Source organism: Saccostrea echinata, unplaced genomic scaffold (genome assembly GCF_033153115.1).
Source record: "Saccostrea echinata isolate AGI-Se365-2 ecotype Australia unplaced genomic scaffold, CSIRO_AGI_Sech_v1 ptg000073l, whole genome shotgun sequence".
Lineage (NCBI taxonomy): Eukaryota > Metazoa > Mollusca > Bivalvia > Ostreida > Ostreidae > Saccostrea > Saccostrea echinata.
The window spans coordinates 187,830-203,382 of record NW_026889822.1 but is presented as its reverse complement, the minus strand read 5'-3'; the positions used below and the strand labels follow the sequence as shown (position 1 = coordinate 203,382).

The window sequence follows — 15,553 nt, the reverse complement described above, 5'->3', positions numbered from 1 at the left end:
TGTTACTTTCAAACTGAAACTTACAAACAATATGTTCACATGCACACTTTGAGCATTACATGTAGTAAAATTCAAATTCTGGCATGTCTGATGAAAAATTGAAGAAAAAAAAAAGCTCACTTTATTCAGTGGCAGCAACTAAAGTTCATTTCCTTTTATAGTAATTTATGAAAAAAAAAAGTTAAGTCTTACTCTGTCAATCCTTGACTTCTTCAAGAGGCGAGTAATGCTGCTATCCTAAAATATAAATTTATACAGTTATCATATGCAAATATTGTGATAAGCACAAGCCAAAATATTTGAAAATATTTAAAATAATGGAAATGAATCTAAAATGTTATATTTGACATTTGATGAGTAAATCAGTGGTAGACTTACTTCTGATGGTGCTCCTTTCTTAAATCTCACTGGCGTCTGAAGAATAAAAATTGCTTGAATGTACACTAGTCTTATTACATGTTACATGGTTCATACAGTTCCTTTTAAAACATCCCAGTTAAGTCCACTCATTCATAAAAAGTGTTTTAAAAAACTGAGTCTGTTAAGTCCACAGTATCAGAATTGATAATTCTGATGTTTTGAGGAGAGAGAGAGAGAGAGATCTATACTGCACAACTGATTTTGCCTTATTCATTTTCAAGGAATGTTACAGTATGAAAAAAACAACAACAACAACAAAAAAAAAAAACAAAACAAAGCTGAAAAAATGTGTTATTGAAAGTCTTGGAGATTATAATGATTTTAATATGGCATACCTCTGAGTGTGTTATTTTCTTGATCTTGAAAATCGTCTATGAAAATAAAAATAAAAATTATAACAACTGTATACATGGTATACATGTACTACTTAATAATACTACTTAATATCATTAAGTATTTATACAGTACTTATCAATAAATGACACATCCAATCAAAAATTCACAACAAAGTTGGCATGATTAGGAATAAGATAAGATTAAAAAAATTGAAAATCTCTGCCCTTTGTACAGATTTTGTGATGAGAGTTGAATTTTGAAAGCATAAATAGATCAAAGTATGTGAAATTTTTCTTCTCTTACATTTTAAAGGTATTTATACCTGTTCATTTTCTTTGTTGGCATCACCATTTGTCTCTTCATCTTCAATAGCATCACTTTGCGTCTGTTCACAAGTTTTTTCAACCTAAAAAGAGAGCAATACAGTATTTACTGTTTTCTTGATCTATATGGTACTATGATTGAGTTCACCAAATTTATTACACACACTGATTTTTTTCCATTTGACTAAATGTGACTCTTTTTTGAATTTGCTGCAAGCATATGATTTTAGCATTGATGTTTAAGAATAATGTTTTAACAATATTACACATATCAATTGAACTGTTGCATCGTGTTTATAATGAAACAATTGCTGAAGACAATTCATGAAAGTTTAACAGCTTTTTGTACCTGCTGACATTCATCATAACTTCTAGCCTCCTGGATATCTTTGATTTTAGAGGGTGATTCTTTGTCCTGCAAAAGTGTCATATATGTTTTTGCTGAATTATGTATTTTTAAGGATTTTTATAATCATACCATCAGAGCTTGAAATAATTTATAGCCCACTGGTCTGGGACCTGTATATTTTAGATTTGGGTAGTGCTTTGTAGAGATTTTTAAACTTGCTTATTAAATTTGAAATATAAACCTGATATCATTGTAGTATGATTTTTAATGCTTTTTTTTCCTCTAAAATATCTAACTATCCCCACTGGACAGTGACAGTTACCAGTTGACCAATAAAAATTTAAGTTAATCTTCACAACATTTTTAAAACAATGTCTGTGATAAAAACAATTCGAAATAAAGCTTTTAATAGAGTGTATAGCATATATGCAGTTGTCAATACATGAGATGTAAGAATGCAATTCTTTTCTTGCGAAAAGTGGCGAAAATTTTCGCTCCAGTGGGAGCACTGGACCAGCTGTTGATGTATTTATTTGGTACTATTGCGAACATGCAAAAACAGGGCTGATAAGAAAGGTCAATAAATCTTCACAACAATGTGGTAATCAATGCTTTTATTTGAAGAAATTTAAATTTAATAAACAAGTATTGCTACTTTCTAAGCTTATTCTCCAATTTAAAAAAAATGCTAAAATACAAATTATCAAAGAGGGAAAGGGGGGAAATATGTACACATTAAATGACAGAACCAAAAGCATAGACTGGCAATTCACTGGATACAATATGTCTACACAAAAGCCAGTCTTCAATGGAAAGAAACATTATATACAGATCCTGGTGGGCATGCAACTTTTCATTTTTTACATGCCCACCTGCAACCTTACCAGGTCTTGGGCATTAGACTCCCAGATTATTTCGAATATGTAATAGCCAGTGATCAGTAAACCAAAAGAAAAAAAAAAAATATAAAAATAAATAAATAATAATAATTTCTAGCCCATGTCATTTAATTCAATACCTTCCATTCAATTTAATCAGACAATTTTTTCTTTGTACATGTTGTAATGCTAAAATTGTTTCATTGTGTTGTAAAGCAAACCAGGAAATTTTAAAAATCCAAGAAATTTTTAAAATCATAGAGGATTAAAGATGAAATTGTCTAACCTGCTTTTTTTCCTTCTGGGTGTTGTCTTCTTCTTTCTGTTGCTTGTTTTCCTAGAAATAAAATAAAACATTTGTGTTAACGTCATTGTTGATGATGGGCTTACCGAAATAGGGTTGAAACAGTTCCCCCCGGCATCGATTCGCCGTCGTTATTTTTTTTTCTCGGTTTAATACAGGGTGAAAAATCTCCATCTTTGGTTTGGTTCATTTTTCAGTTGGGATCTTTATTTATTCAGGTTTGGCATAGGTAAAACCAATACTCAGCATAGTTAAATTTTAAAAACAACTTTTTGAGGACTGATAGTATGTAAAATAATCTTTTAACAGTCCATTTAATCTAATCAAATTCTTCTAGCCAATTTGAGAGTAGATTAAGTGATAGTATTCAGTGAAACAAAACATAAAACATTGTTTCCTTATATCAAAATGTACCGTATCGAAAATAACTGAACGGATACAAAATTACACGACATGTATCGTATCGTGAAAGAGGCATATCGTTTCACCCCTGATATGGCCCTAAAGTGAAGATGAGGAAATACAATCTAAAATTCAAATTAATCAGCAAGTGATGTAGAACAAATATATAGCATTTTAATGATGTTGATTAATTAACATATTGACTTCACAAAAAAGCATATCAACTACGCACAAATGCAAGATTTCCTGTAGAGCAATATATCTTAGGATTGACAGTATGCAAGGGCAGTTCGCCAAGTCAAACTTACTATCAGGTTGCTAAATGGTGACCCAAATTTTTTTTTTGGTCACCATTTCAGAATTTCTGGTCGCACTCAACAGACTTTTGCCTCGCCAAGGGAAAACATTTTGTTAATATCACATTAAGTATATTAAAAAAGCAAAGAACATTCACTCATCAATATGTACATGTATATTGTCTTTTAAATCAATGATTACTTATTACTGTGTTGGTACTAAACAAGGAACCAATTGTGAAATATTATTACATAAAACCACGTGTACAGAAAAGAACACAAGTGAACACAAGTATTCTAGAATAAAAGTTAAATCAAATGGAATTGCTACAAGTTTGACTGATGTGTGCATCTGGTGGAAACTTTGAGATTGGACTTTGTCAGCTGTTAGTTATGTTTAATTTATTACTACGTACCTAACCTATTAAACGCTGCTGTTAATATTGCCAAAACATGATGATACATAAGCAATATTGAACATATGCTCTAATAACTAGGTTGTGTAGGGTTGGCCAGGAAATACCAGTGGGAATTACCATGATAAATACCCATATTCCCTTCCCGGTAAATACTACAAATTTTCTTTAAACTGGGAATTACAAAATTTAAGGTTTTTATTTCTTAAATTTATCTAATCTAATACAAAATTCAGAGATAAAATGATCAAAAAAAAAAAAAAAAAAAAAAAAAAAACAGAAGGTGAATAAAACTGAATGTGTCTCTAACTGCAATTTAACATATTTAGTGTATATCCCTTACCAATAAGCTTTATGTAGCAGAACATGTTTTCGTAATTGTATTTTAAGAACAAAACTGAAGTTTTCTGATTCAAGTTTCTATTCAGTTTAGTAAAATTATAAAGTTTATCAATTAGAATCTGAGAACATAATAAACTTGTTTTAATTCTTCTATAAACATTGTAGTTATTACAATCAAACATGTTGTATTAACAAATTGACTGTGGATAATTTTGTGATCATGCTTGGAGAGAGAATTACCTTTAGTAGAACTGTAAAGCTTCTTGTTATGACTCACTGTCCTGTGAGATATGAGTATTTCCCACTTTTTTGCCAACCCTGAGGTTGGGTTTTTAAAAAGTCTACAATATTTAGCAGCCGTTCTATACAACATGCTGTCACAGCATTATGTAATTTCAGTCTTTGTGATGCTTTACAAAGTTTTAGGTCTTCAAACATTTTCTTGATAGAGAATCTTGAAAAAAGTTATCTCGATCCCGATCATAAAAATGGACAATCGCCAGTCCAAAGTTTCTCAGTCGCAAAATGCGAGTTTTAACTTCTAGTCGCAAAATTGATTTTTTGGTTGCAAATGCCACCACTTTAGTCACAATTTGGAGCACTGAAGGGCTACATTTGTTATACTAAATCTTATAAAGATTGACAAAATAATATTTGAATTTTTTTTTAAAATATGGCCTAAACTAATTTCACTTATAAAGTGAGAGAGGCACATATTTGAATTTTGGGGAGAAAAAAGATTTGTGTTATTTATCCTTAATCTATGACACATGGCACAGATGAACCAATATAAAGCTTATTACAACATAAAAATAATAATGTTCCTAGATATCATAACAATCTTGTTTTAAGCAATGACACATGATTTAATTGCATGCATATATTTTAAATACATAGTAAATTAATTGCAATAATTACCTGTCCAGTGGTGCTTGAAGTACTTTCATCTGTTTGTTGTCGGTCTTCTTTCTCCTAAAAGTAAAGTTTTATAGATTAAATTTTTGACAGATATTGGTAGGCTGTGAGAGTAAATGGAGTAAAATCAAATTATAACACAAAAAACAGGAGTTCCAAAAGTTTTTAATGCTCAAGTCTAGGACTCAGAGAATTCTAGGAAATTCTAAGGAAGATATTTATGTTCATAAGCAAAAGAAAAGTCAAATACCTTTATTTCCAGGTATTTTTCTTTCATTTTCTTCTGTCCTGCAGCATAGCTGATTCTCATCCTCTTCTGTTTTTCTTTCAACAGCTGAAAATTAGAGTATTGTTAAAAAAATACACAAACAAAAGAGTCATAACAAGAAGTCTGTGAGTGAATGCTCTCTACTAATACCCCCCACTCTGAAGTGAATATACCCCCTCATGTTGAAATCCAATTCACACAAAAATAAATCCCACCGTATGACTTGCCACCCAAAAGAAAGAGTGTGCTAAAATTTCAAGCATCTTCAATGAGTAGTTGCTGAGGAAACTGTGACGGAAATTTGATAGGGACAGATACCATCCATAAAACAGGAAGTTGACATCAGATTCGAAAAATGAATCCCACCCTATGGCATGCCTAAACAAAGATTGGGCCAAAATTTCAAGCATCTGCGATGCATGAGTAGTTATTGTCACTGTGACGGAAATTTGGTATTGACAGATGTACGGATTAACAGGAAGTTGACATGGATTTTATACAAAAATGAATCCCATCAAATGGCATGCCTGAACAAAGAGTGTGCTCAAATTTCAAGCATCTGCAATAAGTAGTTGCTGAGAAAACTGTGACAAAAATTTGTTACAGACACACAAACAAGGGTAAAACAGTATACCCCCCTCTCCTTTGGAAGGGGGAGGGGGAATATATAATAAGTTTTTAATGAAGCCAACCCACACAATACAGATTTAGTTATATGTTCTTATAGTCATCTTTGAAGTGTTTATACTTATATTTTAAAAGCAAATATATATTAATACCTCATCATCTGATGAATCACTGAGGTCAGTAAATCCCACTGACATTTTCCTTTTCTCTGTTAAGCGCCCAGTCTCAATATATCTATCCATCATTGATTCTGCATCTTCTCTGTCATCTGTCAGTTAATACATATATACTTCAATAAACAGGGCATTGTTTTAAGCAGGTCCAGCACATTCTCTTGATTTAGCTACATAGCTTGAATTAGTTCATGTAGTTTTATAGCTTTATTAAGTTATATAGAATAAGGGTTGCCCAGAAATAGCACTAGGGGAATGATTACCAGAACCAATTTCCCATCCTGCAAAAAACTTAACTCATTTCCTCTAAGGCCAAAAAAAAAAAAAAAATAACAGTAGTCTTGTTTCCTGCTACCCGCCTGAAAAAAATAGGGTAGGTAGGTAGAGAAATTATTTTATTTCATTATTTTATTTTTTCTGACAGCATTTTTTGGATATGAACTAATACAAGATAAAATTAAACATGTCACAGGTCAATATTGTCTTTTAAAATTAAATTTCATGTCTTTTGCTGCACAACTCAAGTGGTATTTAATGAAAGTCCCTATATTTAAAACTTAAAATTTCATGAAATGCTTGTTTTGTGTTAACACTGAAACCGATTACGGGGACAGAATGATGAAAGTCCAGAAATTTCCGATTTTTTTTTCTTCCAAAGCTAAAAAAAACTTTTTATGGTGCAAAAAAATAGGGTCGGTCAGGTAGCAGGAAACAAGACTTTTATTTTGGCCTAAACAGGGAAACATTGGAAAACATAAAGTTTAAGCCCTGTAAATAGTCTATACGTTGAAGCAAATGAGCCACCGCTGGACTTAAGAAGAATCAAACTTACCTTACAGTATATTCTCAAATTGAAGGCAAATATTAATAATCCTGCTTATGATTGTGTTTTTCATCCGCAGTACGAAAATTTATATGATAAAAGTAAAACATGTATAAAACCTATTGGTCTAAGATCTAGGAAACATATCAGGGATTCTGACTTACCTTTGGACATTATAAAACCTACAAGTTTCTCTGAAATACCGCCATGGAAATTAATTAAACCAAATGTAGACACATCTTTAACTGAATTTAAGAAATCAGAAACCAATTCTCTTGTTTTTAAACAAAAATTAGCCGAAATAAAACAATCTAAACATTCTACAGTCGAAATTTATACAGATGGTTCTAAAGACAAAAATAAAGTAGCAGCGGCTGCAGTGAATAAAAATAATGTTTTCTCTTTCAGGCTTCCAAATGAAGCTACAATATTTACAGCAGAGGCAAAAGCCATACAGCTTGCATTTGAATATATTAAATCTTCTAATGACAACTCTTTTACAATATTTTCGGACTCGCTTTCTTGCTTGCAATCTATACAAAATATGAATATCGATCAACCATACATTTTAGATATATTAGTTCAGTTCTATCATTTCACTCAACAAGGTAAAGTAGTTGACTTTTGTTGGATTCCAAGTCATATTGGCATCATTGGAAACACTAAGGCTGATAGTGCTGCAAAATTGGCACTTCAGTACGAAATTACCATTTTTAAAATCCCTTATACTGACCTAAAATATATTGTGAAACGTTATGTAAATTCTCTTTGGCAGATATATTGGGAATTTTGTGATACAAGTAAACTATATGCAATAGAAAACAAAGTTAACATATCATCTAACTTCGGCCTGAAACGTCAGGACGAAGTGATTATTTCAAGAATACGTATAGGTCATTCTAAAATAACACATGCATACTTATTAAATCGAGAACTTCAGCCAGAATGTATATCCTGTGACTGTCCGCTTACTATAAATCATATTCTTTTAGAATGTTCTGATTTTTCGCCTATTCGAAGTAGACTTTTCAATAATGTACGAACGATGCGTGAACTGTTTACAAATGTTAATGTTAATACAATTTTAGATTATTTACATGAAACTGATTTTTACAGTAAAATCTAAAGGTACACAATGTAATTATTTTTTGATAAACATAGAGAGAGATTTATTTTAAACTTTTAAAATATTTTTAAATTTTTAAGTCCGTCGGATGGGACGTTAAATGGTGCCCCGTGTCAAGGATTGCAACCCCCTTGGCACGCAAAAGATCGTTTTTCTGGTTTTCGGAAAAGAGTAGGCTCACTGGGGGCCGCCAGAGAAACCAAAAATCTTTCAAAACCGATCATACAGAATTAATTTTCCGCCGAAATATGGCTGAAATATTGCTGACTCGGCGTTAAACCCTAATCAATCAATCAATCAATCTTTTCATTACTGATCTATTAAATGAAATACATCATTAAAAAATAATGTAAATAAAGTTAACCTAAAACGACAAGATGAATATGTATCAAACAGTCAAACCGCAATCCAGAGTGTAAATACTATCATCATTAATTAAGTTTATTATACCTCTACTGATTTTTCCCTATATAACATTAGATGTGACTTATTACCTAGAAATCATTATAAATGGATAAAACCCGATTAAAGATAAATTAACTTCTGTAAAATACACAAAATACATGTTCAACTGCAGTCTCACTGTTTTTTACTCAAGCTATTGATTTGCAGCCGGGGTCTAGAATTTCACTTTCCCAGTGCCGGGGCAAGTGAAATGACATTTCGGGAAAAATAGTTTTCATGATAAACTTACCCAAACAGGAAAGTAATAAATTTCAGGTTAAGCCAGCAAAACTTCTGTAGTTTATTAAAATAAATCAAGATTTAATATCCAAATATCAGAATCTGCAAAATTTATCTCCGAGACTCATCATCGGATATGTAGCGAATTTGCTTGTACAAAGCCAGAAAGATCGCAAAATTACAGAATGGCTTCATTAGAAATGATGTTGTGAAAAGAAAAAGATTTATATATGTGATTAAATCAATAGATATTTGAACAAAATTATAAACAATTACAAACACTGATTGCTTTTAAGTGTTGTATACATTATAAAGAATTCACAATTAAAAAATAAATACCCTGGTAACAAAATAAATAAATAAATAAGTTGTTCTCCAGATTTTAGTTTTGGAGTTTCATTTTGCAATTTAATAATAATATGTTTCCAAGTAAATAAATCAGTAAAAATAGGTGATGAATGTACAACACTGAAAGGGTGCTTAATCATGTTGACCATTCTCAACTTCTTTTTTAAAGCACATGAATATCATCGCTGGTGCTTTTCAATATATTACCATAAGCACCTCCACCTGTCGTTTTCAAAGCATGGTAACTTTCGCATTCTGATTCGCCATGCTGGTAATTAAAAATGGCGGAAATGTAAACAGTAGCAAACAAAACTGAAAATGGGAAGGAACGGACTTTTTTTGCAGGAAAAGTTACAATGTCACAAATCAACTTGCAATCTTTGGCAAGTTATCAAATTTTTTAACTCGCAATTGGGATATTTTAACTCACATTTTGCAAGTTACATAAAGTGAATTTTGAACCCTGTTTTTTTTTTTTAATTTTATTTTTAGTTTATAGCATTTTAGGGTAAATAATTAATCAAAAACAAAATAAATCTATATGTAAACATTGCAGGTTTTACAATGAAACATGTTGTTTAAACAAATTTTCTCTGGGTAATTGGCTTATGCTGCTTTAAGAGATAATTACCTTGAGTACAGCTGAAAGGTCTCTTCTTAATTTTGACATGTACACTACACTCTGAGATTTTCTTAGAGCATTTTACACTTACATAAAAAAATAACACTTTAAATTGGGATCATTTACAAATTGGGAAGGGTGTGCGTCATAGTCACACTGAAGTGAAAATTGTTACAATCAACCATTGATAGCGCTGTGTGCGCAATGAATTTTCAGCGATATTGCTAGATTTTTTTTCCCTTTTACTTTCACTTATAATTTATATTGCAGTCATTTTAGTACAACAAATCTCATCAGATGGACCTTTGAAAACTGCTACCTATTAATAGTAAGGGCTCAATAAAGCTATATAACTATTTCAATCAATGGAGCAAAATCAAGCTATATAGCTAATTCAAGAGATTGTGCAAGACCTATTAGGAAATTTAAAATCAGGTCTCTCTTTTTTACCACTAACATGACTATACTATTTCATAGGTACCCATAACAATTCAATTACAAAATAGGATCGATTAAAAATATCTGTCTTTAAACAAAATCTACTGTCAGACATATCAACATCCGAGAAGTCAAAAATTTCAAATAAGTGCAACTCCCAATCATTTTGATAACAGAACAAATTTTCGTCATGTGCTTATATTTAACATAATTTCAACTTTTTAGGTGTATATTCGAGAGACTTCAAGATATTCAACATCTTAAGGTCAGACGACACATTCCTCGTATATCTGTTTTGAATACCTTTGTACATGTTGTAATACCACCAAAAAAGTAACATCAGCAGTTCAAGTGATTTCTAGTATAGGATTATATTGGAAATACCATCTACAGAATCTTGCACAAATGCCTGGTAATGTATCCCAATTTCTTGTGAGGGAACTTCTTAAAGTAGCAATATTTCAATCACAAAATATTGGGAAAAGTTATATGTTTTTGAGGAACGTGTCGTCTGACCTTAATGCTTCATTACTTGTCTTGATCGGGGCCAGACTTGGTCAGATGTATAGATACATGTATAATAATAGAGAAATACACATTTGTATAAATATAACTGTAAAAAGCCCTGAAAAAACTGTTTAATTTCTTCTCAAATTATCAAAAATACTGTGATACTTATCAAAATTTTAATTAATGGATTTGAACATCCAAAATGGCGTCTAAGGGGGATAATATGCACCGACCTGAAAATCCCAGGACCACTACATCATACGGTGATTTCTTCTTTCCCTCTTCCCAATTGACAATAACTGTTTCATTAACGTCACAGTCACGATCTAACCAGTCACAAGGTGCAACCCCGACGTTTTTCTCCTTCACAAAGTTGATAACCGCAAACTTCTTCATCTTCTTCGTCTCCCCTGTTTTCAGTACCAAATACCACGTGACTTCTTAGACCAATTAGATTGTTTCGATTGTTTCCGTCAAAAGCGAAATGTACCGAATGAAATTCAATAGATTTATTTACAAATAGTTTGTGTTGATATTATTTCTTTGTTAGCAAAAATAAAAACTTTTTTGTTAGATATGTGTTGCACTCAAAATAAAAGAATAAAATGACGACTTTAAGAAAACCGGAAGTGGTGGCGGAAAGATACGAGGTTACACGAAAATTTGAATTTTGAAGAAGCCAGCTGTGTTCATCAACATTGAATTTTGCCGATTGATTTCGAAGACTTGTGTAGACTTCTAATGGTAAGTATTATGTTTTAAACAAATTATTTATATTCTTTATGTATCTTGTATATGTACTTGCATTCTTTATCGTGTTAATTGCACGATACTGTTTATACACTGTATATACGAAAGAATATTCTGTCGCGTACTAATAGCATTCATGCAAAATATATTTGTTAGACGTATTTAAAAGTGCAGCTGTTTATACGACTACCAAAATGAAAAAAAACTTCTTAAAAATCCCTATTAAAATGAATGAGCGGAAAGGCTTGATGGTCTACTTCATATTTATATTTTACTACAAACACATGGACCAGGCAAATTTAGGAGGCAATTTCAAATTGCTGCGGGAAAGTCAACTTGTAATTATTTTAATGTTTTGGAAAAATACGAAGAAAGGGTACTATAGTTAGGATTTCTCATACTCACATTAACAAACAATTTTCTGTGTTAGATAGTATGTTGAAATGCTGCATACAAAGTCTACACTACATAGAATGTTCTATCATTAAAATGATAAATGTCCTAAGGGCCTGTCCCGAGACACAGTTAGATTATTCTAACTATGTTATTTGGTATATCATACATTCACTTCAGACTCGGTTGTTTTGGACGAGGGAATAGTCACGAGTATTGACCAAAATTTTTCGATACAATACGATACAATTTTTATGCAATATATTGGATTCTTTAATAAGTCTATCAAAAAAGTCTTGTAAATCTTTTAATGTATATATTTTTTAAAAACTCAGTGTTTTATAACCCACTTCTAAGTTCTTCTCTGATCACTATCATTACAAAATACACTTCAAATTCAAACTTATTAATGACTGTAAAACCAACATGTTAAAATATAGTTGTCCATGTATTTTGTAATACATGTACTTATTTGTTATGTCCTATCTCCATCATGTTTATGTAATTATTGATCAGTTTTAATTAAAAAAAGGATAGATATAATCTTTGGTGATTGAAATTCCCAACTTTTTCACAGAATTATAAGAAAAACTGCCTGCCTGATACGAATTGGAAGTTATTTTTTTCGATACGATACATTCTTGAATATCGATACGTATATATATATTGATACAGCCGTAGTGCAGATCTGTTCGCCCATGGCAAAATTTGTGCGTCTCGGGAGGGGTGCACTGTTATTTCGAACACTGCATACATGTAGTATTTTTTGTAGTAACTCATAATGCAACTCATTTAGCTGATTGGTGGGTTTGTCAGTCACATTGGTGCCTCATTTAGCATGTAAATTTATTCTTATGTCACAGAAAATAGATTGGAAAAATCTTCTTATCCAGAACTACTAGGCCAAGAAAGATGAAACTTATGTGGAAACATCTTCAGGTAGTGAAGATTCAAGTTAATTTTTTAAAATCATGATCCCCCGGGTCAGGGTAGGGCTACAAAGAACAATGAAAGTTTTACATTGGAATACATAGGAAAAATCTTGAAAAAAAGCATGTTTGGATGCCGTTGTTTAACTGTTTTCAACATTTTTTTACACTTCCTGTAATTGTCATTCAATAGTTTGAACAAATATATGAATAATTTCTGGAATTTATAGTTATGTACCAAATACCGGTATTTTAGTCTCCGTATCACGATACGTATCACGCAATAAAAAATCGCGATATACCGGTATACCGATAAAATCGCACATCCCTAGTCTCTATACTATCGAATTACACCATCCCAAAAAAATGAAAGAGTGTTGTAGTATCCTTAATATTAAAAAGTGTTAATTCAAGAAAATACTAATTTTTTTTTTCCAAAATATACTTTACAGCAATCTATAACAAATGTAATGTTATAAGAGAAATTCCACCTCTCCCATGGGTGTAAATATCATGATTGATTGATTGATTGTATATTGTTTTACGTCCCATTCGAGAATTTTTCACTCATATAGAGACGTCACCATATACCGGTGAAGGGCTTCAAATTTTGACCTTTACTCGGCACTCAGGGCCATTGAGCAGTGAGGGATCTTTATCGTGCCAACGCCTGCCGTGACACGGGGCCTCGGTTTTTAAGGTCTCATCCGAAGGACCCGCAACTTTCACTTCAGAGTGCCGAGCGCATGGCGAAGGAACAGTTGCTACCTATTTTTTATCGACTTAGGTCTGTCGCGGCCGAGATTCGAACTCACGACCTCCCGATCACGGAGCGAGCGCTCTACCGACTGAGCTACCGTGAACGGTAGGTGTAATTATCAAGCACTGGTTAAGGAGAATTTTGATAACAGAAAATTGCATGTCAAATTAGAGAGAAATTAATGAGTTTAGTGGTGTGAGGAGATAACTGGTAGAGCATCTCTGATCAACAGGTGTTATCTATATGCTAGATTTGACTCGCATTTTCTGGATGAGTGACTAGTTTTAAGTTTTTAAATAAGTCCATTCCCAAGCAGCAAGCCATATCAGACCAAAATTGCATATATGTTGCATTTAGGGATGCACACTACTAGATCATTAGTTTAGTGTGGGACTTTGTCTTACTTAAAGACAACATTCGTTGAGGTGAGCTCTGTAATCTCTGATTACCTATGTTTATATTGTAAAATAAACTAATTTGATATTTGATATCTTAAAATATAATTAAAATCAATTATATGGGGGGGGGGGGGATATTGGAATCAGCATGTCCATATGTCTGCATGCACTGTAGCTTAATCTAAAAAGAAAATCAAGTATTTTTTCAAAAAAAAATTTATGGTAGATAGTCCCTACAAATCTAAGAGTCACGCAGTTACCAATAGTGTTGCATCAAAATTACCCAAGTTTTTGTTTCTTTTTATAAATCTTTGTAACAAATTAAAAAAATCTCTGTTTTCATCAGAAACACATAAATATGCATTTTTACTGCAATTCAGACTACAAAGCAGATAGTGCAGATCCATTCCATCCCATCGGGAGTAATGAGTGGACATGCATCCAGTTAAAGATTATAATTAATTAATGAGTTCAATGTAGGGCTAGCTGTCTCAATCATTTCTGTTAAAGCATCTCTGATCAAGCAGTTCTTATTTGCATCCTTTGAGAATTAGACAGAAGATCTACTTGTCAGTTTATAGCATATTTCATTTGATAGCCAGCTTTTTATTTTCAAAAATAATTTGATGTAGATTAAATTCTTAAGACTAATTTGATATTGTTTAATATGATATTTTTATTTAATTTATTGAAAATATCAAACAAATAATATGAATGATGAGGAGGGAGGGATTGCAGAGTGGCATTTGTCTAGCTCTGACACAACCAGTTGAGAAATCTATGATGTAATATTTGTTATAATTAATACCTACACTACAGGAGATGTATAAACAGCAAATATTATAAGGAATGGAAAAATCATGGAAATCTTTGAATCAAGGTTGTCATGATTTTCTTGCATTCTAAACTGTTTATGAGAATTGAACAATGTTTGACGGGCGTATCATGCTGTGGCGGGGCACTTTATTTTCACTTGTCAATGAAATATTGTCTGTGGAATCATTTTAATTCTTCATGTTCTTGGGAGGTCAATGTTCTGGGCATTAATTTTCCTAAGATGCCAGCTTTCAAATGGCTTATTTGAATATTTCCTTGTTGTTGATGTTGATTTAAAATGATGACTACCTACTTGTGACATAACTGATAACAGTGATGATACAATCTTACAATTCTGTGTTGACAGACTGATCAACAATGAAGTTGTAAGACCAAAGCAAAAAAAGTTATCATTGTTTTTTTTTTTTTTTTTTTTTTTTTTTAGGGAATAAATAAATGTAGAAAAATATTTTTAAACAGTGTTAAGGTATATAATTTCAATATAATAACAAAGATGATGCAAAACATTTAATGGTAAAGAAAAATATCAAGACTGAAGTATTAAAATGATTTTTTTTCCATTTCAGTAGACTGAGTAAATCAAGCTTCACCATGTCGTATGATTTTTATATAGAAGAGGACAAAGATTCTGAAATGGTGTGTATATCTTAGTTTGTTAATTAATTATTTTTAAGATGACCGTGATAGCAACAATATCATGAATACTAAGAACAAGTTTAATCTACACCTTGAAAGAAATAATTTGAATTTTTATACCCCACGCAACAAGTTGCGTGAGGTATAATGTTTTTGACCCGTCCGTCAGTCAGTCAGTGTGTCAGTCAGTCAGTCCGTCAGTCCTGTTTTTTTGTCAGCGCAACTCCTCATAAACCGCTGCACAGAATTT

At 31.8% G+C, this 15,553-nt stretch overlaps 1 protein-coding gene across 1 annotated transcript; it reads right to left on the bottom strand.

Moving 5' to 3' along the window:
• Positions 1–1,072: 1,072 nt before the first annotated feature.
• LOC133176322 (nucleolar protein 58-like) lies at positions 1,073–11,014 on the bottom strand. The gene is made up of 7 exons (XM_061311452.1): positions 10,834–11,014; positions 6,029–6,144; positions 5,232–5,315; positions 4,985–5,038; positions 2,593–2,643; positions 1,429–1,494; positions 1,073–1,162 (listed from the first exon to the last, which is right to left on the bottom strand). Exons 1-7 carry the CDS (start codon positions 10,994–10,996, stop codon positions 1,073–1,075), a joined length of 624 nt encoding a protein of 207 aa, XP_061167436.1. The 5' UTR covers positions 10,997–11,014.
• Between the last annotated feature and the right edge of the window lie 4,539 nt (positions 11,015–15,553).

Excerpts from the sequence above, each read along its gene's own strand:
- LOC133176322 (XM_061311452.1), bottom strand. The coding sequence starts at position 10,996 with ATGAAGAAGTTTGCGGTTATCAACTTTGTGAAGGAGAAAAACGTCGGG. Across the intron at positions 5,316-6,028 it reads GTGATTCATCAGATGATGAG|CTGTTGAAAGAAAAACAGAA; the intron begins GTATTAATATAT and ends TCTAATTTTCAG. Across the intron at positions 1,495-2,592 it reads CCCAGAAGGAAAAAAAGCAG|GACAAAGAATCACCCTCTAA; the intron begins GTTAGACAATTT and ends ACACTTTTGCAG.